This window comes from Neopelma chrysocephalum, unplaced genomic scaffold, assembly GCF_003984885.1.
Source record: "Neopelma chrysocephalum unplaced genomic scaffold, ASM398488v2 Primary Assembly neopelma1_91, whole genome shotgun sequence".
Classification (NCBI taxonomy): domain Eukaryota; kingdom Metazoa; phylum Chordata; class Aves; order Passeriformes; family Pipridae; genus Neopelma; species Neopelma chrysocephalum.
This window is the reverse complement of record NW_020897753.1, coordinates 6,092,577-6,119,796: the sequence shown is the minus strand read 5'-3', so window position 1 is coordinate 6,119,796 and position 27,220 is coordinate 6,092,577. Positions and strand designations below refer to the sequence as shown.

The following is a 27,220-nucleotide window of genomic DNA, read 5'->3' as shown; positions in this document are numbered from 1 at the left end:
TATTTATGTGTGTATTTATGTGTGTATTTATGTGTGTATTTATGTGTATTTATGTGTGTGTATTTATGTGTACTTATATATGTATATTTATATGTGTATATATATGTGTATTTATAAGTGCATATATGTGTATTTATATATATATAGGCGTATATATATGTATATACATATGTAATGTGTATATATATATGTATATGTGTATATATATATATATGAACAAATGTGGAAGACAAAGTTATCTATTCTTGAATTACTTTTGGGTACTATTTCTGGGCAAAGACAATTCCAAGTATTATACACACAATGCTGTGAGTCTACTGGGTTTTTTTAGTCATTTCAGCACATGTTTTCTAGAAAACAAAAAAAAGGCAGGTGACAGGAAAATGCAGCTAAATATTTGTTCTTGGCTGGGTCGTTTCTTTTCCCAAAAAATATTCATAACTAAACAATTCTCTTCTTGAGTTCCTGGAGAAAAAGTATTCTTATCCAGCTATTTTCAAAACAATGCTTTTCAAGACTAAGTTACTATTAAGAAAAAGATAATTGATTGGTCTCTATACTCCACTATTTCTGGATTATAAACCTTTCCAGAAATTTATTCAGTCCAGGAAAAATAATCCTTTGAAGTGCAATAATCCTATCCACTGTAAAATTATTTTCAGTGCTTGAAATTCAATATTTAGATTCAGCTTCTCTTTAAAAAAGCAGGAATTGTGGTCTAGGTCTCTCATTACATTCAAATCATCCCTAATTTCAAGGTATTCACTTACCAATAGGCCCATTCCAGGGGATATCAGACAGTGCAAGTGCTGCAGAAGCTAAAATGAGACATAAAAATCTGGATTAGGAAAGCTGGATCCCGTGAAATCCCACCCAAGCAGCGATTCCTCCCAGCCCTCTTACCTCCATTAATTGCCAGAATATCAGGATCATTGACACCATCTACTGCTAAAAGATTACAAAGGATCTGGCATAAGATAAAAGACAATGAATAATTGTGACCTGCACATTTTTTAATGAGCTGTCAACACAAAGCTAAGGACAGTAAAGCAGAACATTCCACATATCCACACAAGCCCAGACTGCAAATGGAAATTTGTGCAGGTATTTAAAGCAGAAAGCTGACAAAAAACCCACTAATGTATAATATTGTGCCATATATAAAACATCTACCGCTGGCCTTTCTTGTCTCTGTTTTACAGAGGAGATTTCAATTTTTTTCTTCTATCTGGACAACAAAATTTGGAAATTAGGATGCAATAAAAATCCTTTAATGACAAACTAAAAAGCAGCATTGCACTATTAGAATGGTTTGCCAAGTGTAAACCCTTCCTGGATATTAATCAAAATCATTTTTGTCAAAGCAGTGCCTGTGCCATGTGAAATTTTCATTGTCCATGCCCCAGTTGTCCATTTTGGAGGTGACATGACCCACCTGTGTATCATAAAAGTATCCTCCTGGGAAGAGAGGTCTGATGGACCGATCTGCAAAAGAAATAAGCAAAGTCTAAGAAGCAGTTGGTTTCCAGCAGTTAATATTCAATTTGTCTTGCAAAAACCCCACAATAAACTTTAAATTATTTAAATGAAACACCCAAAAAAAGGCAGAGAACCCAGAAAGAAATTTAGCATGAAATATACAACCCTAAAATTCCAGTCAGGACTGACAAACAAGCAACTACAGCTTTATTTCCTGACATTACCACAGAAAACCAACTCTGCAAACAGCAGTTGTAAACGACTGCATTTCCAAACACTCATCAGAACATCTCAAAATATGTAAAATACACTGTGACTGAAATGTTTCAGCCTACCTATGACTCTGCTTGTAAGAATTTCTTTATCTGTGGAGCCAAGCTCTCTTCTCAGGTAGTTTGTAGGGATCCTTCCTGCTGCAGCAGCTTTCTGTCGATAGTCAACCTTGGAAAAACAAAACAGGTTCCTACAGACAACTGACACTCACTGCAGAGCCACCCAAGCACTCAGAAGAGACACATTATATAATTTATAACACAATTATATTTTATATACATTTCATAATCCAATCCCTTGCTCAGAGCAAGGTCAACCCAGAATTCAGAATTCAGATGACAAGTATGAAACAGGCTCTGTTCCAGGGCAGATCCCACTGTTCCTTCCCTGAAGGTGGAATATCAGTCATGGAATCACAGAATGGCTTGGGCTGGAAAGGACCTTAAGGATCATCCAGTTCCAACCCCAATCCCGTAGTTCCAATCCTTAATAATCACAAGCCTTTGGAGCCTCCTAATCCAACCAGTTTTCCACACAACTAAAACAGAAAATCTGGGCTTGGCTGTCGTGGCAAAGGTCACAAGGTCAAGGCACACAAGCTCCAGGGCTCACCCCTCATCCACAGAGAATGATCCTACACATCCAGACATTTTACCATGAACTCCAGGGTCTGTCATTGCAGTGCATTCCTCACTCCCCCCAGCGCCCTGAACTCCTCTGTTCAAGGATTCTGCTGCTAAATCTTCCACAAATGATCCCAAACCTAATGTTTTGGTAAGTACTTACCACTAATGGCATAAACTGAGATGGAGCAGGCTTGGTTTTGCTGACTGCTGTGACCATCACTGCTGTGTCACCCAGCTGGGTTGAAGAAAAAAAAGATAAAAAACCTGAAGTTACCTGCAAATAAAATAACCCCTCATGTTCTGAACTTATTCACAAACTAAACTATGAAAAACAATTATTCTTCGCAGGACACAACCACATAAATCCACTCTTCATGCCAATATTTTTGCTTTTCAAACATAATTTTTTCCTATAAAACACAACTGTCCTTTCATTAGGGATTAAGTTGCTTCTTGAGTCTCTATATCCCACATCTAACAGGCTCTGATACCCTAAAGATTACTTCTAAGATGCAGAAATTTTGAAGTTGCACAACTTTTCACCACTTATTTTTTTTTACCTGAACAACAGCACAACCATCAGCAAACTTGGCAAGTTTTCCAGAAGACAGCTCCATCTTTCTGAGGGAAAGACATAACCTGTTACTCACGGTGAATTCAATTAAATTTTCCAGCAATTCTGCTTTAATCTCCAGCCCCAACTGCACAGAGCAAAGGTTACACGTCACACAAGATAAACATCCACCTCAGGTATGGAAATCGAAATTCTTTGGCCAAAAGTGACCAAATCCTCTTAACTTGACCAGCTTTTGCCTCAAGTGTCCTGCTCCTTTCACCTGAAGCAAAGCCCTGCAGCCACATCGGGTGTCACCTGGAGTTCCAGCCATTCCCTGGAGACAGAAGTGAATCACCACTGTCCCAGCTGGGATTTAGCCAGTGGGAAACACCCTCCCAGGCACAGTGGAGCTGTCTGCACATCCACAGAGCACCCTTTCCCACCACAGCAGCCTCTCTCCATGTTTCCTGCAGGTTCCCTCCAGGCACTGAAAGGCCACAATTAGGTCACCCCAAAGCTTATCCTCTCCAGGCTGAACAATCCCAGCTCTCCCAGCAGAGCTGTTCCATCCCTCTGATCATCTCAGTGCCTCCTCTGGACTCGCTCCAGCAGCTCCATGTCCTTCCTGTGCTGTTCCCCAGGGCTGGAGGCAGCTCTGCAGGGGGGGGTGTCTCACCTGAGGGGTCAGAGGGGCAGAATCCCTCCCTGCCCTGCTGTCCCCACTGTGGGATCAGCCCAGGATTGGCTTTCTGGGCTTCCAGGACACACCGCCGGGTCCTGCCCAGCCTCTCATCCCCCAGGATGAGCTCACAGGATCACAGAGTCAATCAGAATGGAAAACACCTCTGAGATCACTCAGTCCAACCTAATACGCAGAACTTGAGTTATTTTGCCAAGCTGGCAAGGTAGCCACAGACACCCCTCAACATCTCGATTTGCTGCATCCTTAGGGCTCGTTATTCCCGGATGTCCCTAAGGGATGGCCAGGATAATTCCACCGATTAAGGCTCCTTATCTGTGTGTTTTCAAGCCTATCAGCAAAGATCGCCATCAAAGAACATCCCTAGCTAAGCTAATTTCGACATACTCCGCATTTCGCACCCGCTCCCCTCACGTTTGCCTTCTCTCCCCCCGGGACAGCCCCTGCACCCCCCCTCCCCTCCGGGCCCCTCACCTGCCGCCCACCTCCACCGTCACGGCCTGGCACTGCCCGGGCCCCGCCGCGGCATTTCGGGCGGGCACCCAGCGCAGCGCGGAGCGGCCCGGGGACAGCGGCAGCCGCAGCGCGGAGCCGCCCGCGGGCAGGGCAGGCAGAACCCTTCGCCAGCGCGCCGCGGCCCCGCCGCCATCGCGGCCCAGCGCGCCCAGCGCGGCACGGCCGCAGCTTGTGGCGGCCGCCATTGCGCCCGCGGCTGGAAGGGGCGGCCGCGCGATTGGCTGCGGGGAGGGGCCCCACGCAGTAAGATCGGAGCCCATTGGCTCTGCCACTCCCGCGCCGCTTTCCGTTCCGTACGGGCGCTACGGCGGCTGAGGGGGGTCAAGCGGCGCAGAGCGCGCGAAGGCGGGAACATCGCAACCGTCGACAACCCTTGAATTCTGAGGTAAAAAGTATCAGGAAAAGGTTCAAGCCGGCGCCTGAAGCGGCTTTGGAGACAGTTCGGGATGAAATCTGGGGGGAAAGCCTGTCCAAACGAGGCTCGGAGTGAGACAGAGGACACCTGCACCGAGTGCCGCCTTGTCCCGCCAATGGCACCTCAGGAGCCAAGATGGCGCCTGGGAGAGCAGTCAGTGTTACCGCCAGAAATTCGCGGCCCTCCCTGAGGGGAAAAATACATGTATTTGGAACTCCTTTGCCCCAAAGACCTTTTTCTGTACCTGTTGTGTTCAGAGCTGTAATTCACTCACCAAAAAAAAAAAAAGAAAAGCGCCAAAAAACCCCAACCAACCAACCAAAAAAACCAAACCAAACCAAAACAACTCTTACCACACAAAAAAACCCCTCAAAAGCAAAAAACCCTCACAAATTTCAAGATAAAGAATTGTGACTAACCCCCCTGAATCCTTTAAGTGACTAATCTTACAGTTGTATTAGTTATAGATCCCAGAGCAGGGTCTGGAAATGGGAATGTGGCAGCAGCATCCAGAGACACCAAATCCAAGGTCAGGCTCCTGTCCAGCAGCTGAAGAGGCTTCTCCATCAGACCATTCCTCACTTTCCTCCTCGGTAAGGCAAGAACAGGAATTTTTAAGCCAGGAACACCAAAGTATTTTACGAAGTGCATGAGGGGGGTTAAGACAGTTGACATCCCTCATCACAGACTTGTGCTGTTACATGCTCAGAGAGCACCAGAATGTCACTCAGGGAACAATAGCTTTGTTCTTTCATTAATTATTCCTCAGTGGAATGCAAAATAAATTAGTAATTAGCATTATTTTTGTTATTTATGTGGAGATCTGATTACATCGACAGTTAAGATAGATCCATGTGGGATTAAATTAACATTAATTGTCATACATCACTTTAAACTCATCTGCCATCTGGAGTTAAAGATTTAGATTTTGACAAATATTTAATTAAAAAAAACCCTTAATTACTTACTACTCTTTTATTTCAAATGCTATTTTGATATTGCTTCTTGTTTCACTAATCTTTTCTGTGTACTTAACTGAATTTTTCTGTAAAAGTTGCACTTATAGGAAACAGATTCACTGGCTGGTAGAACAGTCCAAGCAATAATTTTGCTTTTGTGCCAACATGTTTCTTATCTTTTTGGCAGGACACAAAAGAGAGAGATAAAACAATCAGAAACTTGGGATTTGTCTTGGGCACAAGGGCTGTTAACTTTATCCACATTCAGAATTCGTTGGTACAGTTTTATTGGGTACAAAAATATATTAAGTGGCAAAGCAAGAATGTTCCCAGAGTTTTCCCAAATTCACGTTCACTTTACTGCTGACAAACAGATGATTGCTTGGAAAGTTTTTATGTCATTATTGCTCATTAAAATTGCTCTTCTTTAGCAAATTATACTGGCACTTTGTCTCTCAATAATTTATGTGTAAAAGTGACATTCTGTCCCACTCACTGCCATCAGTTCTACACAGCCAGAACTTGTATTCTGACCTTGGAATTCTGTAGCTGAGATGATGTCTGGTTATTAAAAAAAAAATCCAGAACAACATAGAATATTTTTCAGATTATGCTTTTAAAAATAATTATTAACCTTTGAATTTTTTTTATTTGAACATACCTTAAAAGGGTTAAATTTTTCACAGACAACAGTAAACATTGAAAATAGATCTTTTGACTTAAAGCAGAATTATTAAGTAGCTTTTTCCACACCCACCAGAATGAGAAGTGAATGTTCCATCACTGTCATGGACTCACAACTTATGGCCACACCACTGTAACAGGAACAGGATACCAGAACTTGGATTTCACTCCAGATAAGAGGCAGCAAATAAAACCAATGTTTAACCTAATAAAACCAGCAAAAATTATGATTGATTTATTAAGAAAGATTTGCATTTTATTTCCCTCTTCATTACATTTTTTCTCTGGTATTTTCCCCTTCCTAGATCCATATTCAATTTAATGCTATATATTATCCCATTTCTTGTCCCATTCAGAAGGACACCTACAGCACACATTCTGTTTCCACTGATTAGGGATTTGTACTTATCTGGCCAAGCTTTTCCACTTGGAAGCAAGAGGAATCAGCTGGAAATTCAAACAACAAACCCAAAGCAAACCACAAGTGAGTCCAGCCCAATGGAGGCACCTGCAGTGATTTAACATAAAAATCTTGAGCCTGCCAAGAATTTTTAAAGTCCATCCTCAGTATGTCTTTTTTTTTTTTTTAATGACATTTCAGAGTAGGGATTTATTTACTGTATTTGGTAATTTAACCTCCATAATAATGTATAAACGCAGATTTCTTCTCAGAAAGCCCCTCTAGAACCATTTTAAAGTCTCCCAAGTCACACCAAGCCCGTGAATTTCTCCTGGAGACATTTGCTTTGAGGAAAACACTGACTTCACCAGGTTCCTTCTGCCCTTGGAAGCACCCAAAGCTTGGATGTGGATGTATAAGCGTTGAGTAAATGCATCAGCTTGATTTTAACATGCTTTAGATTATTATTAAAGCTTACAGGAGACCAGCAGTCGTTTTTGAGCCTTTTCTAGCAGCCTCTGCCACACTGAAATAAACGTGTTTAATATCTGTACATTACATTATTCCATCATTTTATGCTGTATGAGTCTTATTGATATTTACCTTGTGGCTGTTAATAAAAATAGGTGTTTTTTTTCTTTTGGCCAGTATGTTCTTGCCCCATCCTCTGCAGCTCACTGGGTTTACTGGTGCACCAGAAACCTCAACTACATTAAAGTTTTCCAAGTTCCATGAGGGAATTATTTGTGATCCACTTAACCTCAAGTGATTTATTTATTTTGGCCAGGGTACATCTGTAGTTTATCACCCAGTTCTGTCCATCCTCATCCACTCCCCACCCTGCAGCTCAATAAATGTTTCATTTAAACTGCTCCAGACACTTGTAAAACAAAAAAGTGTGGGTATTTTAAGGAATGATTAACACAGAGCCAACTTTCCTGCCTAGGGACAGTGACCATTTTGCAAACACCCTTCCACTGGATGCCTTCTTATGGCTCTGTTCCCTCCAAGGCTTAAATTTATATGCCACTTTATATAGAAGATTAAATTGAGCTCTTTATATAAAGTTATATGCACTCATTATTTTATCTGTTACCTTTTTTTAAAGGGCAACCCATTACACAAACCTGGCTCTGGGAAAGCAACTCAAGATGGCACTTACCTCAAAATAAAACAGTGACAGTGATTTATTTCCCATCATTGCAGACAAGGACAATGCTGATGAGAAATTGGACCTGTGACTGTTCCAGGAAAGCCTCCCAGCAGTGCTCCAGCCACACCACCGCCAGGTGGGACAGTTTCTTTGAACTGATAAACCTATTTTAGCAGGATATATAATCTGTCCTCCTAATTTTCTAAAGAAGCCTTAGGAGTGTGCATTAAAATAGCACGATTTTAAACCAAATCCCTGTATGTTTTACTTGGTTTTCTCCCCCTGTTCTTGTCATGTTTAGCCCTACTTTAATTTAATGTCGTTCCCTGCCATAGCTCTCGTGATGGCTCTCAGATGCTGCTGGATGTCCTGAGCTGCAATAACCCGAGCGTGGCTCACTGTTCTTCAGAAAACTCCTTTGGATGAGCTCAGTGATCCAGGTGGGTGTAATCTTTGATTTGGAAGAGGGATTTTACAGGAGGAATAAGAAGATGGGCTGATGACATCAAACAAACCACCCAGCCGGTCCCATTTGACCATCTTGTTGGGGCACCTGTGTCTCACCCTATTTTAGGGCAGCACCAGCCCTCTTTCCCCTCTCTCCTGGTTTCCTGAGGGCTCTGTGCTGCTCTGCTCCCTGATATCCAAGCACTCGGTGTTTCCTGGGAGTGGAAAATGGACTCAAGCACAAGAAGAGGTAGGTGCAAGTAGGGCAGAGGATTGAACAATTATCAGAGGAGGTTTTTGTTTTCTAGGAGAATTATTTGGGTATGGTAGTAATTAAAGTATTCATGTACGTGCAGCCTGTGTGTCATGCTCATACTTTTCTCTTTTGAGGGATAAACTTCCAAGCCATTTGAATGATGTTTTTTTATTGCTGTGAAATCTGAAATTAGTGAAGAACTTCAGGAAAGCAGTTGCTATTTTTTTTTGCAGTTACAACGGAAAACAACAGGAGCAGAAAAATAAAGAAAATACTTTGGTGTGTGATTCTTTTTTTCTTTGTTGTTTAATTGCAATGTCCTTGGTCAAATATTGAATTAGAGCTGTAATGGTTTCTGGGAGCTGTGGATTTGGGTTCTTGGGTGGTTGAAGCAACCTGAGTTCACTTCACCTGATGCCTTAAGTCTGGAATCCTCTGAAATAAAGTCTGGGTTCTTCTGAAATCATTATATATACCTGTGCCACAAGATTGTATTAATTAAGATTGCATTTCCGTCTGCTTAAAGGAGGATTATTCCCTTTAACAAACTCTTCCCCTTGAAGGAGTTACCTTTGTATTTTATACCACTTTTTTATTGAGCTGCTTTTTCTGTCCCCAGCTTGCCAGGAAACAGGAATATTTTGGGTCAGTGGGGCAGGTGATGATGCCACATGGGAGACTCTGTATACATTTACCTACTGAATACACAGGCCTGCTTGCTGTAGCAGTTGAGATTCTGCAAATATGTCTTTTTAAGTATTTGCACGGTGCCTTTTAGGCAAAGGTGCTTTTTTTGAGGTGGTAAATATGCTCTGGCAGGGGGTGTTGAGCTGGGGCTGAGGTGTGCGAGGCAGGGGGATGCTCCTGAGATTTGGCAGAGGGAAGGAATTGGGAGATGGACCTGAAGCACTTGTTGCTCGTTTTTTGCCATAAACGAGGGCATTTGGGTTGGAAAACCCTGAACTGGGGGGAGATTTATAACCGTGGTAACCTGTAAAAGCTGGGCAAGTACCACGAGGTGTAAAAGAACGTGTGTCGGGGGTTCCCTTTAGCTGGGGGCGTTGGAGAAATAATATTGAGGGGGAAACAAATCTTTTATTAGAGCAATATTCAACCTCCTGCCATACGGGGGCAGTGCTCGGCTGAGCAAGGGACGTGCTGCTCCTGCTGCTGCCTGTGTGCTGCTGGTGCCTGCAGGGTGCAGCTTCTGCCCGCACAACTCCTCGCCCGGAAACTTCTAAAAATAGCCCGAATATCGAGGGAATAGTAGAGAACAACAGCTTGTTTTTCATCACATGTTAGTTCGTACCTCTCTGAGGCAAATATCCGACTTGACTCTTCAGTGTGGACAATTTTGAGTTTGCAGGGATGAGTGAGTTGGCACAGAAAGTATTTTCTTTTCTTTGATGTGAGGAGAAAAATCGACAGAAATGGTAAATTATATGGAATTTACAAGAGAAATGGTGAATTTTACACTATTTGTAAGAGATAGTGCTCTTCCCTTTGTGTGTGCAGTGGGAGTGAAGGGAGCTGAAGAGACACTGAGTTTCTGGTCTAAAAAGTAGGACCTAGAAGTGTGATTTTTAAGCCTTTCCAGGCATTTTTGTGGACTCTGAGCATTGAATGCTGTGCTCTTAACAAGAGTTGAGCAAAACTGAATTCAAAAGCACTCTGCTCGTGTGGGATAACTTAGATACCTGTTCCCAAAGCTGAATTAACACCACTTGTAACACTACAAATGACTTTGACCTGTGTTTTCAGTCAGTGTAAAAAGAAATGGGAGTGAACATCCTGTGTAATGCACAAATCCTCCAGGTGTGTGTGCTTGCTTTCTGTCAGCTCAGTTTGGGGGATTTTGAGTTAAAATGATTTGTGTTCTGGCAGACTCTCCCCAGATCCCTTCTGAGGGCTGAGCACTGCTCAGGGCTCCTCTTGTGAGGCCACGCAGATCTTGGTTGGTGGTGAAGAGCCAAAGGTCTGATTTTAAATGGTTCAGGTGGGAATTGTGTTACATTCCCAGGTCTGAAATGACCCAAGGCCCTGAATTACTGGAGTGATTGCAAGGCAAAGTGTGATGGATCTGTGGTGTGTCAGGTGGCGGCACAAAATCAGCCAGAAAAGGTGAATCTGGAACTGTTCAAACCCTTTGTTGAAAAAGCTACTTGCGATTGTTTAGATTAAAATAGCTATTAAATAGTTCCTTGGGTTTTCATGCTGGGTGTGCTTTCTTTTAACTCAGTGTGTTAATTTTAAAAAAGCATTTTGGAGTAAGAGAAGCAGTGACTCAGAGAGCCTCTCTAAGGAGGAGCAGAGCCCTGGGAGCCTCCAGGGTGCTGGTGCTGCCACGCAGAAAGGTCCAGGTGTGGTGGAGAAGGACAGGAGGATGTCATGGAACAGTCAGAAAAAAGACAGGAGCTGTTGGCCTGCCTGAACTTGTCAATAATTGAAGCATCTTAGCCATGGAAACCTGTTCATTTTTGCTCTCTAGGAAACTCCAGGGAGAGTGTTTGCAGCTTTGTTAGGAGCTGGGTGTTGGCACAGGCTGAGCTTGCAGCAGTGCTGAGCGTGGTGGACAGCACTCTGGAAATAAAGCAGCAGCCACAGGCCGGAGCTGTTCCCTCTCTCTCCCCTCTGGCATCATGCTTTGCATTTTTCCCTTTAATTTCGAAGCAAAACTATAAATAGGAGTTGGGAACTGTGTGGATGTGGTGATGGACGTGGGGTTTGTTTGCTGTTCTCACCCACTCTCCTTAAAAAGGAGGGTTAAGCTTAAATTAAGAGCTAATGATGGAGCAGTTTGTCATCCCGTGCCATGTCCTTGATCCATTTCCAGCGTGTTGGCTCCATCCTCTGGACAAATATCACTGGTTTCAGCAGGACTGGGTCTGGCCCTTTGTGTGGATCTTTCAGATTTTACCATGAACACAATTACAATAGGCTCAAAATAAACTTATTTCTTCAAGCTGGCTCCTTGGAATCCCTAAATGCCTACATTAATCTTTTATCTTTGCTTAGGAAAACATCTGTGCTGTTTTTTGGGGTATGTAGTAAGAATTCCACCTTGTTATAGGTCCTCCTGATCCAAGGAGATAGTACCTATAAAATGAAGGATGAAAACAGCAATAAAAATTTTCTAAGGCTGATTAAAAAATATGATTTATAGTCAGGACCCAGTTATAAATCTCATCAGCACTTGCTATAGTTACAGCTGTTGCCGCATTGTTGAAAGAAAGGTTAGTAAAGAATTAAGTATGTGGTGTTTAATTCATGTGGTTACTCACACAAGTTGCAACTGGCTTGAAAAATGCCATTGTTAGTAAAAGCAGGAGAATGGTGATACGTATTTATAGTCATAAGGGTGTCTACCATTTAAAACTAAGTGTGGTCCACCTTGTTTTGGGGTCTGAAATGGGTAGAACGTGTCAAAGTTTTGGCAGGGTAACAACAGCTGCTCCTGGTGGCAGGAATTTGCTCCATGGCTGGTACCAGCTCAGTGATTCAGCTTCACCCTTGGGTTTATTTTACTGTGTTATGACTTCATACGGTGTGTCTGGCCTTGATGTGATTTGGGGTATTGTCCTAAGAGCCCCCCAAGCCCCCAAATTTAACCTTTATGGGTTGTTTGTAAGCCTGTGGGTGGTGGGTGTGAAGAGCACTGGAGGAAAAGCAGGAGTTTCTCTGGTACACCCCGATTTTTAACTCTGCCACTGGACTGATCTTGATTGATAACTCCCAGCATATTATTCCCAGGACAGGTGATCCCCCATCCTTCTGCCTTTGGCTTCAGAGGTTCCACCCCACTTCTGAAAAAAACACCTATTATTAAATTTATTTTTTTTTAATTGTTACTGCAGTTTTCAAGATACTAAAGTTGATTATGTGTCCAGGCAAACATAAACACCGAGTCAGGGCAGCAATATCCAGTGTACCATGTTATCTACAGGCTTTTGTTTGCTGAATCTTCTCTCAGTGACTTCTTTCCTTTAGGATTACACCTATTTTTTTCCAATTCCAAGCAATTGTTGGGTAGTTTCTACTTGTGAAACCCTCAAGGAGCTGTAATTCTGTCCCTGCCATGATTGAAAAATGAGGAAAGCTCTTTTATTTTCTTCCTGAACCTGTTTAGGTGTGATACTTCTAGTTTTGAGAGCAGTGGACTGTGGCCAGCTGGTCTTGCCCAGCAATTTCTGCCTCTGACAGGGGGACAGTGCAAGGTGCTGATGGGCACCAGCAAATTCACAGCTCTGGGGAAGCTGTACAGGGAAAACAATGCCAAGAAAATCCTCTCTCCATCTGCTTTGTGCTCTGAAAAGGGGTTGACTTGCCATGCCACAGAATTTTGAGGCTGATTTTTTTTTTTTTTTTTCCTGACCCTGGGAAGAATTTGAGGTTGCGAGGCTCTGGCTGAGCTGGAATAAACCCCAATTTCTTGGCTGGCTCTGCAGGGTTTGGGGATTTTTTTGGCCTCTGCCTTGGGATCCCTGGCCAGGGCTGGCCCCAACACCAGCAGCTCCTGTGCCTTGCTTGCAGGCAAGAGGGAATGTGCTTGTAAGGATTGCAGGAAAATCCTGCTGAGGGTGCTTTTGGGACAATTTGGGGGCTCAGTTTGACACCTGCCCTTCACTGGGTGGGTGTTAATGCCTCCTGGAGGGGGTGTCCCCTCTGGGACCAGGCAGCTGGGGATGGAACCTCCTACCCTGGCCCTTGGAGCTTGGCATGGCCACCCTGCAGTCCCCAAATTCCTGAGGGGGGACTGTTGGGAGCCCACCTGTGTGCCCCAACTTGTGTGGGGGATTGGGACACCCCATGTGCTGGGTTTGCCAGGGACAGAGCGTGGGCTCAGTGCCAGGCCCGAGCCTTGCACGGGTTTATTCTTGTTCAGGGCAATGGGCAAATCTTGGTTTCAAATTCAGGAGCATAAATGTTTGAGAGAAGGAAACTGAGGTATTAATGCCATAACTGTGCCTCCAAGTGGGGTTAATTATGGATGTGCTTCCTCAGCCCTCCTGCTCCACACAGATTTCCCTTTACTAAACAGATTGTGAATCCTGTTCCTGTTGTCCAAGTGGAGTGAAACCTGTTCAAAATAACCCCGTAGGAGAATATTTCACTTGTGATTTTTTTTTTTTTTTTTTTGGTGATGAGCTTTGCCATTTAACATCATTAAACTCAATTACCACAATTAAGGGGTTTTTTTAACTGCTTTTATTGGATATTTTGAGTTGATTTACTTCAGCTCCTGAATGTGGAGGTTTAATGTTCCTAGTTTTGCCAACCTAAAAAACTTGAGCTCGAAAAAAACTTTGTGAGAGCTTCACAAATCCAAGGAAGAGCACTTTTTATTTCACAGTGAAGAGCCTGGAGTTGTTAGTAAACTAATGAGCTGTGTAATTACAGCACAGGTTGACAGGCAAAGCTTTTGCAAATCACTTCTCCCCAGTTGCTGTAGAGCCAGTGCTTTCTGCCCTGCTGCTCTGTGGAGGAACGGAGGGTTCAATTCCACCTGGAAATTCATCACATGAGCAAAACTTTTTCTTGTAACATCTTTTCCCTTATAAATGTATTCTTTCCACACGCCCAGTGCTGATTCAGTTGTAGATGGTCCAAGCAGTGGCCGTGGAGGTGCATCTGCAGCATTTGGTGGTGTTTTGTGAGCTGAATCATGGTTACTGTGCACACAAGTGTCCCTTTAGCTCTGTCTGTCTTGGCGTGCGCAGAAATGGAATTTAACGCAGGGAAAAAAAAATCATCTCCAGAAAGTGGAGTTACTGTTCTAACTGGATTGAACTGCAGTTATAATTTGAGCCCCACCACTTGTGTGTTAGCAACTGTTTTCCTCCCAGCACTAACCAGCAACAACCACAGGCATTGAGCTGTGTTTGATCTGATTTTTGGGGAAAATTGTTCAGCAGTTACTGCTGGTCGCTGGCTGGTACCTGCATAGCATCCAAGTTCAACTGTACATTTGCCTTGCACAGGGCAGACTTGCAAACATGATCTGGCACCCAAACAGGCCTGTGCTAGACTTGAAATTATTCATGTGTAGTTGGATAAGTAAACAAATAAGGAATTCGGAGACTTTCGAGATTATTGAATATTTTTAATTGGGTATCTGCCTTTTTTTAACTTGGAGCCGCTCAGGATGGTCTTGAAACCAAGCTTTTAGGCTTTATTTGTTTCTAGGGTTGGTACTTGTAATAAATTAATGGATTTAATAAACTCAGAAGAGTCTTAAAAGGGGGAAATTCTTCTCCAGGATGATGGACATATCCAAGCAAACAGGTCCTGTACACTTGGTCAGGTTGATGTCCCTGCAGAGCTGAGCCGTATGGCCCTGATGGCTCAGTTATGCTCCTCAGCAAAATATCCTTTCCTTGAATTATCCCTTTGAGGTTCCCAGGTCCCAGAAAAGGTGTGTGAGCACTGGGAGGGGAACAAGTGCCTCTGCCCGGGGGTGACGCGAGGTGAGAAGGGAAGCGGCGGCGCAGGGGCTGTGCCGGCCCGGAGCTGCAGAGCATGGAAAATGCTCCGGATCTCACATGTGTACGTTGAAATGGCCTGGAGGCAGCTTAATCTTATAGAGGAGGGATTGGCATCGTGCACAAACCCAGCAGAAATAGGCCTTGGCAGCGGCGGAGGCCCCGGGACAAGCTGTTCCCAGCGGTTTATCGCTCGTGTGAGCTCACGCTCGCTGCACTGCTGACCCCGGGGAATGCGCCTCCTGCTTTGGGCTCAGCCCCATAGACCCCTCAGCCAGGCTTTATCCCAGCCTTCCAGGGAAATCCTCCACGGCCGCCTCCTGCGTGGGGTTTGCTGTGGGAGGGAGGGCTGGAAACCCACCCTTGAGGTGGTGGCAGATGCAGTTGTGGGGCTGGAAAGGGGAAGAAAAGAGTGTAATGGAAATAATGCCTCCTCAAATACAGGGCATTCCCTGGTTTTTTTTCCAGGATGGGGTGGGCAGGTTCCACAGCATCCCCGTGTTCCAATCCACTTGGGCAGTTTGGTGCCTCAGGACTCGTTTCTGCCCTGGTTGCTCATGCTGGGGTGTTGCAGTGGGTTATTGGGGAAGAGCTTAAAAGCTTTTTTGTTGCTCTTCTGGATGGTTTTTGGCACCGAGGGAACCTGCAGCTCTTGCGAAGCGTTCAGCATCCCTGGGCTGCAATGCTGTTGTAACATCAGACCTCACTGGGGTTTGGCTTGGGGCTCCCATCCGGAAGGATTAAAATGCTTGTGTTAGACAGGAATGTTACCCTCGATAGAAATTTCCATATAAAACCCTCTCCTTGTCCTTTCTCCATATATTCCCCCCGTTTGTCTCACCCTTATTTCTTTTTATGGCTGTTTCTGCTTGGCAAACACCACCCTGGTCGTAGCTGCCTGTAGGCCTTTGCAGGAGCTTCTGTGGGGCAATCAGGCTTGAAAAATTTTAAAAAAAATGGATTTCTTTAGGCTTGTTTTCGGCTCTTTTGGGCTTTTTGCCCCGTTGTGAAGGACACGTGTGAGCAGTGGACGGGGTGTAGGATGACACGGGGGGAACCCCACAGGCCTCTCCCTGTGCCCGGGTGGCCTCAGCGGTGGCTTTTCCCCCGTGGGCTGGGTCCCCCTGTCCCCGCGTGGGCTGTGCCGGTGCCGCCGTGCCAGGTGGGATGGCACTTGCACCTCGAGAGCCTGCCCAGCCCCGAGCTGGCACAGGGCTTGTGTGGTTGTTGGCTGCAGCCGCGGCGCCGCAGGGCACGATTTCAACCCACGTCTATGGAGACCAATTTCAACATCAAAACAAACCAGCGTAAGTGGAATTTATATTACCTTTTAAAAAGGCGAGTCAACAGAGCTGAGGGCTCTGCTTCGAGGAAGCCCCTTGGGTTCGTGCAGGGAATTACTGCAAATATTTTACGTCCTTTCGGAGACTCCAGGCGACCTCGGGAAGCATCTGCCGAGAACAGCTGTTGAAATAGCCCAGGTTGTGTAGCTGATCGGGGGATTTTGGGGCCTGTGGTGTGAGAAAACACTCCCCCCATCACCATATATCTTACACTGTTTAATTTTCAGGGCCAGGCTGCTCTTTCTAAATTTCTATATAGTATTTTTCCCCCCCCAAAGCAGTGTTTTTGTTTTGAGTGATGGTGGCCCAGAGCAATCAGACCAAAAGCCTGGATCCCAAGAGTCTGAGGGTGTGCAAGTTTAGGTGAGGCCAGAGGTGGACAAATAGTCTGCTGTCCAGAGATAGAAAATATCCCTGCAGCAATGTCACAGCAGTGGAAGGGTGGAATTCAGGTCAGAAAATGCTGCAGGGGGGGGTGTGTTGTGGTGCTGCCCAAAGCTCATTGAAGAGGGAGGTTAAAGATGGGCTGGGGGTGCTTCACTCCCCCCTCTGAAATGTACTTGAATACTCAGTGTTCAGATGGAAAACTGAACCTTAGAAACTCAGTAATAGATGATTAGAGAAATTTCACCAGTGTGTTTTGTTTTTTCCATGCTGGTTAGAGCTCATCCCCTCTCCCTCAGCCTGGGGAACAGAGACTTACTTACCAAGCTGCTGGGCTTAACATTTGAAAGCAGGCTGGGTTAGGGATTCTGGCCCAGGGACAAGCATCAAATTATGACAAGGTGAATAGTGACTTAAGTGCTTCCTTTGTGATAGGAGGAGGCTGTGCCAACAAGCTGCCAGCTCAGAGATGTGTTTTAATCACCTGGGCACCTTCAGGCAGGTGGATTTGAGTGGGATGTTGGTACTGCCTGGATCCTCATTTCTTTGTACGTCAGCACTGCTGTATCATCCACCTGTAGCAGGAATGTGTGAATAACCCTTCAGCAGAGCCTCATTTGCATCTGTGACTGCCACGATGGGAATGTGGTGCCTTTCCAGCTTTTCTTCACACACTTAGGTGCCAACAGCCTTTGTGCAAAGCACAAATCAAAGCTTCACGGGAATGTCGCTGCGGCCTCTCAGCTTCTGTTGCTCCAGAAAAACAGAGGCAATAATTTTCAGATGAAGAAAACGTTCCTGCAAAATGTCTCCTTGTGATAGAGCTGGGCAGCTTTCAGCCTGGGAGATGGGAGTTGGAACAACAGGAACGGGCTCGGCTGTAGAGCAGGGAGGGAGAAGGGTTGTTGGAGATGCTCGTTGTGATACACGAGAAGAAAGTACTCCTTGTTTGTCCATGAAATCTCAGTGCTTTATTGGAGATATTCACTGCATAATTTAGATCTTCCCTCTCCAGCATTCCAGGGCAGAGGCAGGAATCTTCCAACCCCATTAAGGTTTCGTGTTACTATTTTGATCCCTGTGATTCGGTTTGCAGTACAGAATCACCAGCCTTGCAGGGAGTGCTTGGCATGTTCATTCATGTTCTCCACTGCCTACCTACCTACCTACCCTGGCCAGCTTTTAGAGCTCTCCCTGAAACAAAACAGCCCTATGAAATATTGGGGGGTAGTATCTAGACCAGCCCTGGGTTGCAGAATTGTTTGGGGAAGAGAAAAGCAGCAAATGCAAACCTCAGTTTTAATCACTTCAAGGGTCAATTCATGTCTAAGTGTGTCCAGAAATGGCTTTATTGGAAACACCATTGCCTGCAGTGATCTGGTTCCTGCTGCCTGGCCCTTGAAGGTGACTCTTTTTGCAAACATTTGCTGCTGACTGAGTTTGCTTTGATGCTTTTGTGGCCACTGCTGGGCAGGGGGTGAGATCTGGGCACTGACCCCAGCACGGGCAGCAGCCACCCCAAAACCTCACTAATGCAGCATCCATGTGCTCTGTGCAGGCTGCTGCCTTGTTCCTTTGGGTGGCATTTCCAGGTTTTGGGAATGTGGCACCGCAAGAGGCGGCAGAGCGCCTGGCAAGGGTGTGGAACAGCTTTGGAGCTGATCCTGGCAAACTGGAAATGCTTCCCCTGTGCCCAGGGGTGCCAGGGAAGAGCTCCAGTCCGGGACAGCCACATGTTTAATGGATCCTGGGAGGCTTTCCTGTGGATTTGTGCAGTTACTTCTCAGCCTGAGCTGTGCTTTGACATTCCCAGCATCCTGCTATAAGAGGGGGACAGGACCCAAACTCCACACTGTGTTCAGGCTGTAGTGCATTTATACAACAGTGTAAAGGTTCAGCTTCATTCCCTGCTCTGTTCCCAGTTACTCCTGATGCTGGATCACCTTTCTGGAGCTGTGGTTCCCTTTAGGAATGGTCTGTCCTAACCTTGACACTCCTGGGAGGTGCTGCTCAGATCAGTTCCCTTCGCTGCTCAAACAAAGCTGGGATAACTTTCCCCCCACATGCATCACTTTACATTTATCCCCTTTGGTTTTATTCTGGCATTTTTTTTGCTCAATATCCAGGGCACTGTAAAGGCTCTGCTTTCCAGAGGATGCTCATCTTTACCTGAACAACTGGATATCATCAGCAAAATGTTCTGCTCCCCTTCTTTTATGCACCTCTTACTCTGAGGCAGGTCCTTCAATGCGTTGCTGTTGTGCCAAATTCCTCCTCCAGGTGCAGGATAGAAAGTTTCACTTCATTTCTTTTGCCGTGGCATTATCTTTTTTGCTCATTCCCCTAATGTGTGGGTCCCTCCTTGGCCCCATCAGGCTCCTGGGAATTTGCTTCTGCTGTGACTGGAAGAGGCTGGATTTGCCAGCGCAGGCATTTGCGAGTTGCTCCTTTGGCCTGCCTTGTTTGTTTGCACGTGTGACCTTCCACATCTCAGGAACATTTCCATTTTCCATGTTCCTATACAACCTCAGCCTCTCAGAGAATGACTTATTGATTTTAATAATGCCTTTTACCCTGCTGCTTTGGTATGTTGGCTTCCCCTCTGCAGCCCTTCCTCCCAGCTTCCAAAATCTGTTTGTTTTCCTAGTTTCCATGCCGCCTGCAGGAATTCTGCTCTCTTGACTTCCCACTTGGGTGTTTGTTGTATATGTTCTGTATAGGAAACATTCCTCTATATTGCACAGAGATACTCCAGAAACACCCAGAGTGCAGGGAGAAAATGTGACCCTCCTGAGGAGGTGGTCACAGGTTCAGATGTTTCTGGAGTGGCACCGGCAGGATTTAGCCCTCGAGGTGTCTGTAACATTCATGACTCTGGTTTCAGAGTTCAACAGCATAAATATGTTGGGTTTTGTCAGCCCAGCTGGCAGGCTGCTCACTTTCAGAGCTTTTTCTGTGTGCTTGTTCAGGTGAGGATGGAGCACTGGGAGCTTTTGTAGACCTGCAGAAGGGGTATCTTAGGGCCTGGGGGGAGAGAAAAAATGAATGTTTCATTAAAGCAGTGCAATGAAGTGAACCAGAGTGTGTGTTTGCTGCTGAGAGCAGCACCTCTGAGTGTTTATCCTCTTTGAATAGATATGTGCTGTGTGGTTATACAGAAATATTATTAAAATCAAAAAATATTAATTGCCCAGATGCATTTCTGGGAGGGGGAAGAGATGCAGAGCGCCGATGTTCCTTCTGGGACTGTTGGGATTCTGGATCAGAAAGTGAAATAACTTCTCAGCTGAGAGCAGAAACAGCACATGATTGACAGATTGGCTGTTGGCAAGGAAAACCTGGAGCTCACCTAGTGCCAGTATTTACAGCACTTTCATCCCCAGCACTTTTAAGCTCACCCAGTTCCAGTATTTTGGCCACCCAGCCCTTCATCCAGTACCAAGGTGTTGGCTGAGATACCAGAGAATAAATCATGTGACACAACATTTTTCAGCTTTTTCTGCTGAGCAAATAGACACAACAAATGCGAGGCTTTAGAAAGAGTTAACTCTGAGATCGCTTATTTAAAAAGAAATGACTTGTTCAACGCACATAATCGATACCAATATAAAACGGGTCTGTATTTTTTCCCATGCAAGAATGACAAAAGCTGCTGTACCGTCCTCCAAATCTGCTTTGGCAACTGTAAACCACCCTCGTTTTATTAAACAGCTCTCTTTCCTCCTAACATATACAGAACTGTTTGCTGTGTAAACATCTTAACTGCACATCTGCTTTTCCCCAGATATAAAGCGCAGTTAACTTTTTGCCCCGCTCACTGAGGCCGCTCACTTTTTTCTGCTGGCCAGATGAAATAAAAATTGGGTTTTGCAGCAGATGCAGCCCAGCTCAGTTTGGAATCCTGCAGGTGTTCCCCCAGCTGGGAAGTGTGGAAACGTGCCATTTCGCTGAGATGATGGGGAGGTTTAGATATGTGAGGGCGTTAAAAATAATTCTCCCTGTTAACAGTGGGCTTTGTCCCTGGTGGGCTCCATGTGCTCCACAGCTGACTGGGGCAGCAGCTGTTCTATATTTTAATGGGAGAGAGTTATAAAGTTAGAAACATGGATGAGCATTCAAAACACAAGCAACTCTTCGCAGCCATGGAAACGGGATTCAACAATAAACTCGCATTTTGTGAGCCTTCCAAACAAAATAATCCCACTGCACTGCCTTCAGGTGGTCTCAGGGAAGTGAATGAACTTGCATTTTGATTTCCTTAAGTTCTGTTTTCTCAAGGTCCTGTTGTTTTTACTCTTTTCTGCCTGTTTTCTATTTCTAAGAAGACAGCAAACTTTGCGTGTGATCCTGATTTAGGTTCTTCTCCAACACTGACAGATTTATAGGAGAATCTTTCCTGGGGTGTGTTATTGGTAATGGTCATGCTGGTAGGATATAGAGAGGGCTGAGCAGACACTTTGCTCTCCTATAATTCCTCAGGATTTCAGTGTTCTCTATAATCCAAGTAGCTCTTGAAACTCTTGCTGCACGTTTTTGCTGCAGCTCCGTGTGTTTTGGGGGGAGCAGATGGAGCTCTGCTTGCCTGGAGGATTGGAGGGACCTGTGGCTTTCCCTCCTACCAACACACAGGGTTTTTTTGGTGTAAAATGGTGAAAATGATGTAAATATTGGCAGGTCATGAAGGTAAAGTAAATCCTTGGGGCAGCCTGAGGACTCCAGGGCCGATTTGTGGTTGCTTGATTTGCTCCAGGTGCCCTGGAAGTCCTGGGATTGAAGGGGGAAAAGCCACTTGAGCCTCCTCTGGGCACCTGTCGAGAGAGAACTGCCCATTTTAAACCCAGAAGCAACAAAACCTTTTGTTTCTTGGAGAGGGCAATGGTGAATTCCACAATTTGGAAGTTAAAAGTGTGAGTAAAAGAGCAGTGTTCGTGCTGAGGGTGAGAGGAAAATGTTAGTTAACAAACGAAGTGTGGAGGTGAGGAATTGCATGGAGAGGGAGGAGGAGGAGCAGACATTGTGCTCAGTACATGTGTGGAATGAGGAGGTGCCTTTCCAACCAAGTGGATTTGTGGTGATGAATGGGGAGGAATCTCTGGGGGGAGAGGAGGGAGCTTCCCACAAGCCAAACTCTGGATCAGAGACTTTTCACTGTGGAAAACGCCAGTGAAATCCCTCCCTCTGCAGTGGAGTTTTGCTGTCAGTAAAACTAAAGCTCAGTGGGCATCAGGTTTGTCCTTCTGCAAAGGAATTACATCTTTAGTCTTACCAGAACTGCACAGACTCAGATCTGGATCATTCTGGCTTTGCAGTCAGTACCTGACAATAACAGTGGTAGTAACAAACCACCTCAAAATAGGCTCAGTACAATATGGTAAGAGATCTTTATTTAAAAATTTTGTACATCAAAGGATTAACTGCTACATTTATTTTTTTTTTAAACAAGAAATAAGATTTTACATATTACAAAAGATGTTATTAGTTCTTGAAAATTAGAAATAAATTTTTATGAACACTGTACATGATACATCTGAGCTGTAAGAGCAGGAACAGGACCGAGTGCCTGGAAGTGATATAACTTAATAAGGAAATGCACTCCACTCTTAGTATACAACATAATACTTCTGGAAAAACAGTATGCTAAGTTCTGTCTGAAAATGCTGCATCCCAGTAACTACCAACAGTGTTCTCAGGAGTGTTCTCATGGACATTTGTGCCCTGCCCGGGGTTTTTTTCCGTTTGGAGTTTCTTTCTTTGTTGGAGGAATTTTCTTCCTATGGTCTATTTTTCTTGGAGAGAGCAGGATGTTATTCCGTGGCATGGTTAACACAATCTGCATATAAAAACCTGATGCAAAGCTTTTCTCACAATGGAACTTCACCTCCAACCCAGATCAGAAAAACCCGCTGTGATAGCACATAAATGCCTACAGAAATAGATTTTTATTGCCTGTTACCTTTTGTTACAAAGTAGTTAAAAAGAAGAAATATATTTCAGCTTATGGGATAACCATTGCTTTGTGTATCATTCAGGCTACATAATTTTTTTTCTTTTTTGAGATTCGGTGTAGCTGCATTAGAATTTTAAAATAAAAAAAACAACACAGAAGATCACTTTTAAATGGCATGACCTATTTGGCTGGGGAGGGGGCGTGAGGTTGCACAGGATACTATGAACATACAGTTCTCGTACAAAAGCGTAGTATGGATCTAGTCCAAGGAAGGTAATAAAAAACAAGATTTAAATCTTTATACACAAAGTGACAATGCCCATGTTATACTATGGAACACATCTACAGGCATAATGCGTGAATAAAAGATACCGACTTACTAAACAAAATTTTTTTTTCCTTTTTTTTTAAAAAAAAAAAAGAGAGCAAAATCTATAAATAAAATAGTAAGTGCTTTCTCTCTGGTAATATCTTTGGCTGCCGTGGTGCCGGGGGGGGTGTGTGGGGTCCCCTAGAAGGCGTAGGGCCCCACGATGATGGTTAGCCGCAGCACCGAGCTCGTGCGGTAGTTCAGGCTGTTCACCGTCAGCATCTCCAGGTCCACGATGTGCTCGCGGGGCCCCGCCAGCGACTTCACCAGCACCAGCATGGCGCTCACCGCGCTCGTTTGCTGCGGGGACAACAGAGCTGGGCTCAGTCACTCATCCCCTTGGCCTCACCTGTGCTCACAAACACAGGGCAGGGCTGCTTTAGGGTGGCCCTGACTCATCCCACACCCGGCCTGGCTGCAGGGAAAAGCTTCGCCTGACCCAGAGGGGGAAACCGCGCTGCCAAACCTGCTCCTGGCTGTGCTGACTCTCCCAGGACAGTCTTGGTTTTTATCCCCATCTATCAGCTTTTAACATGGAGAGAATCAGTAAAAGAAGAGGCTTAATGTCTTTAAGGGTGGTGTGGCTGAGGGAAACTCTCATCTCGTGTCTCATCTCATACTCTCCTCGTAAACACTGGGAGTCTTTGCCTATTGTACCTCTTGCCATCCCTGCCCTGCACTGCTCCAAACTCGCTTCCCAGGCTGGCATGGTGCTCCTGGGGAAGGCCTTGGCCATGGCATGCTGCTGCTTTGGTAACTGGCATTGTCATTCCCAGGTGATGACAAGAGGGAAAACTCCCTCTCTCCTTTTGCCTGCTGCAAATATTTTCTCACCGTATCACAGGAGTGGGGTGTGCAGGTGAACCCAGTGCATCTGCTGTATCCAGGACCCAGCTCAGAGTTTGACTAAACCAGTGGGAATAATTTCCCAGTAAGCCTTTGTTTACCACGGTCCCCTGGCAGGAATAAACATGTGCTTCCTTATTTAAGGCCTGTGCTTCCTTATTTAAGGCCTGTGATTTCTTTTCGGGTGCAACAAGAGGAGATTGGAATTGTTACTCCAGGAGTCAGCCTGAAGGTTAGACTGGGGTCTAACCCAAGTGAGACCTGGAATGATCTTGTTCTTATTTTAAGCAAAGATCTGTTTGCATTTTGGGGGTGCTGATGGGGTTTTGGTGTGTATTAAATCCAGGGAAAAAGCACTGGATTATGGGTTATGTCAGAACAAGTGAGATATGGATGAGCAGTCCCTTGTTCCCACCTTGGGGAAACATGGTGCAAATGGCAATGCCATACCTTGCTACACCCGTTGGATCAAAACCCCCTAACCCCCAGATTTGAAGGAAAATAACTAAAAGTGACAACCTTCCAGTTAATATATTTCTGATAGAAGCTTTTGTGCTGATTCTGTCTTACTGAGTATAAAGCTACAGACGAAGGAAAAGGATTTCCCAGGAATTCATAAATATTACCAGGGTCCAAGAAAATCAGATTTCCTCCAAAAACCCTCAGAAAGCAGATGTTCTGGACACTTTGAGTCATATGTATCTACTTGAATGCATCCCACCAACAGGAAACAGTGTTGTTCCAAGTGGTTTTCTGAAATAGTTGCAGCACTAAATGAATATAATATAAAGCTGGGCTGAGCTGAGCTTGGGATGAGGCACTAATTTCTGGAATGCTGTTACTCTTTTTTTGTGCCAGAGGAGAAATGTAATTAAGGTGGTTGTACAGGGACTCTGTGTGTAATCCCCTCATAAATATTTATATCTGGGGTTGCAGGTGCAGCTCCAGCCATACTCACCCTCAGGTAGAACTCCCCGTTCTCGTTGCCGGACTTGATCCGGAAGGTGTTGATGGTATTGGGGTAGATGGTGGTGGCCTGGATCTGGAAGATGTCGGAGGGCACCGTCCTGTCGGAGCGGATGCTCATGTACTTGTACACCACGGAGTAGGGCAGCTCCCGGCAAATGGCGTTGGACACGGGGCACACGCAGCGGCTGCGGCACACACAGGGGGCACACAACACGTTAGCACGGCGCTCCCTGCTCCGGGGGAGCCTAAAGGGAAGGAATTCCCCTCTTACTTCTCGGATGTGAGCACGTAGGGCTCCTGGCAGGGGTTTCTCGGGTAGCAGCGGAACCCTCCGTGGTAGTTCCAGCAGATCTCGTCCTCTCGGCACTCGTTGGTTGTCTCGCACTCGTTGATGTCTAAGGAGACAGGAAAAGGGACTGTGTAGCAAACCCATTTCCATCGTTGATAAACACACTCTCTGTGCCTTCAGAACAGCCAAAACCCAGCCCAGCCATCAGAAACCCCTCATGTTTCAGTGTTCTTGTCCTGCTTTTCTGCCTATAAAGGATTTCTCCAGGCAGAAGTGGAATAAAGTGGAATGGGCTGCCCAGGGAAGTGGTGGATTCTCCGTCCCTGGAGGTTTTTAAAAAGAGACTGGATGTGGCATCAGTGCCATGGTCTAGTAACCGCAGCAGTGTTGGATCAGGGGTTGGACTTGATGATCTCGGAGGTCCCTTCCAACCCAGCTGATTCTATGATTCCATGAAACTTCTTTATTGAGTGTTAAGTAAGACTGGACATCTTAGTTGAGTGGAGATAGACATTAAAATCCCATGAAATCCAACTGTGGACCCACTGTAAAGTTTCTCATTAGCAAAGAATAACTTTACAGCAGGAGGTGTCCTGAAGACAGAGGGGAAAGGTCTCAAGGAAGAATTGATTTCCTGCCTTTTGTCGGTTCTCATTTCTAATAACCTGGGCTTCATGATCTCAAATGCTTAATTAATGGTGCATTTTAACTAAAATAGCTTTGAAAGGAGTAATGAAAACTTGTTTATTGTGCCAAGCAGAGCTTCCTTTTTTGCCTGGGAGAAGAAGCCTGGAGGGAGGTGGGGACTGTCAGCCCTGCACTGTATTAATGCTCCTTTTCCTGTCACTGCCAAAACCCCACTGTCTGCCTACACAGACTCCTGAATTTCAGAGGCACAGAAAGGATTTATTCAAATGTAATTAGATCTTTTAGATGCTCAGAGTGTCCCACAACATTCAGTACCAGCTGCTGTTAAGGTAGAAAAGAAGATAATCTGAATTTTGTAAGAAAATATATCGATAAAGAAGAGGTATTTTCTCATCTCTTCTCCCAATAATTCTGCACCTGTTTATTTCTGAAAATAAGGGCTTTTAAAACAGGTTCTGGGTTACAGAAGCAATGGCTCTTGAGCTTAATACATTGTTCTGCAATGTTCTGTAACAAGATGACAGACATTTAACACCAGTGAGGAAAAACCACGAACTTGAAAACCCTGGCATTTGGTGGCACCTGGCCAGAACATTTATTTTTCTAAACATAAATTATCTAAGCCGCTGAAGCCTTGCTTTTTTTTTTTTGGTCTTCTGTTATCAGAACAAACATATCTTCAATTTCTACTGTGACTGGATTTGGGAATCTCTCTAAAAAGAAACATGATATAAAGATATGTTTCATGTTTGTAAAAATTTTGTTCAGGGATGTTTAACTCTGAAACTTGGACCCACTACCTCAACATCTAAGTTTTGCCTGGGGGTTGCAAACCCTGGAATTTTGTCCTAGGAACCTGAAGGACTTGGAGTTTGAGCTGCAAGATTCAAATAAGGTTAATTGAATATCTTATAATCACCCAATGCTTTATCAGAATATCTTCTGCTAACAAAATAATAATCCTGGCATGAAATATAACCGTTTAGAGAGCGGGTATTTTTAGTCCTGGCTGAAATGGTGCTAATAAAGGCAGGGTTTTGAGGTGAGGGCACTTACCTTGACATGTTCTGCCTCCCACTACCTGGTATCCTTCAGGGCACACGCAGGAGAATTTTCCTGGCTCGTTGACACACTGGTACTGACAGATATAACTTGAGGTTCTGCATTCATCAGTGTCTGCAGAGAGCAAAGAGCTCAGTTATTGCCTCTTAACTTCTGCCTTGTTACACAGCTAAATGGAACAGCTAAATGCTTAAAAATAATAAAAAAAATCAGTCTACAAAGAATGTTGTCAAAAACCTCAGATGTGCTGCTCGATGCCTCCAAGACAGATGGAAAGGCCAGTTCTGCTGGGGTTTTATCAATAATCTTTGGGGTTGGAGGAAGCAGAAGCTAAATTAGGCTTCAGAATAGGTTTGGGAAAATAACTCCTGAAAGCCTTGTATACTTGTAGTATTCCAAAGTGGGATTACTTTGAGGGG

General features: G+C 44.8%; 3 protein-coding genes across 6 annotated transcripts in view; 1 reads left to right on the top strand and 2 right to left on the bottom strand.

Moving 5' to 3' along the window:
- PNPT1 (polyribonucleotide nucleotidyltransferase 1) overlaps window positions 1-4,335 on the bottom strand; it is a 16,079-nt gene extending 11,744 nt beyond the window's left edge. Inside the window, exons 1-7 of one of the 2 annotated variants that reach the window (XM_027693452.1) lie at window positions 4,109-4,335; window positions 2,939-2,999; window positions 2,539-2,613; window positions 1,815-1,920; window positions 1,436-1,485; window positions 904-967; window positions 771-818 (exon numbers count right to left, since the gene is read on the bottom strand). In XM_027693452.1, coding sequence (XP_027549253.1) covers window positions 771-818; window positions 904-967; window positions 1,436-1,485; window positions 1,815-1,920; window positions 2,539-2,613; window positions 2,939-2,999; window positions 4,109-4,335 — 631 coding nt within the window. Of the gene's footprint in view, window positions 1-770; window positions 819-903; window positions 968-1,435; window positions 1,486-1,814; window positions 1,921-2,538; window positions 2,614-2,938; window positions 3,000-3,123; window positions 3,389-4,108 lie in introns of those variants that run through there. The other variant, XM_027693453.1, reaches the window with a different exon arrangement.
- A 2,050-nt stretch (window positions 4,336-6,385) lies between these two features.
- CCDC85A (coiled-coil domain containing 85A) overlaps window positions 6,386-27,220 on the top strand; it is a 190,049-nt gene continuing 169,214 nt past the window's right edge. For both annotated transcript variants that reach the window (XM_027693255.1, XM_027693256.1), the window contains exons 1-3: window positions 6,386-6,775; window positions 7,815-7,897; window positions 8,116-8,201. The gene's annotated coding sequence lies outside the window, so the exon portion shown is untranslated. The remainder of the gene's footprint in view (window positions 6,776-7,814; window positions 7,898-8,115; window positions 8,202-27,220) is intronic.
- Window positions 22,036-27,220, bottom strand: part of EFEMP1 (EGF containing fibulin extracellular matrix protein 1) — a 41,907-nt gene continuing 36,722 nt past the window's right edge. For both annotated transcript variants that reach the window (XM_027693266.1, XM_027693265.1), the window contains exons 8-11: window positions 26,796-26,915; window positions 25,074-25,197; window positions 24,792-24,987; window positions 22,036-23,287 (exon numbers count right to left, since the gene is read on the bottom strand). In XM_027693266.1, coding sequence (XP_027549067.1) covers window positions 23,129-23,287; window positions 24,792-24,987; window positions 25,074-25,197; window positions 26,796-26,915 — 599 coding nt within the window. In that variant the 3' untranslated portion in view covers window positions 22,036-23,128. The remainder of the gene's footprint in view (window positions 23,288-24,791; window positions 24,988-25,073; window positions 25,198-26,795; window positions 26,916-27,220) is intronic.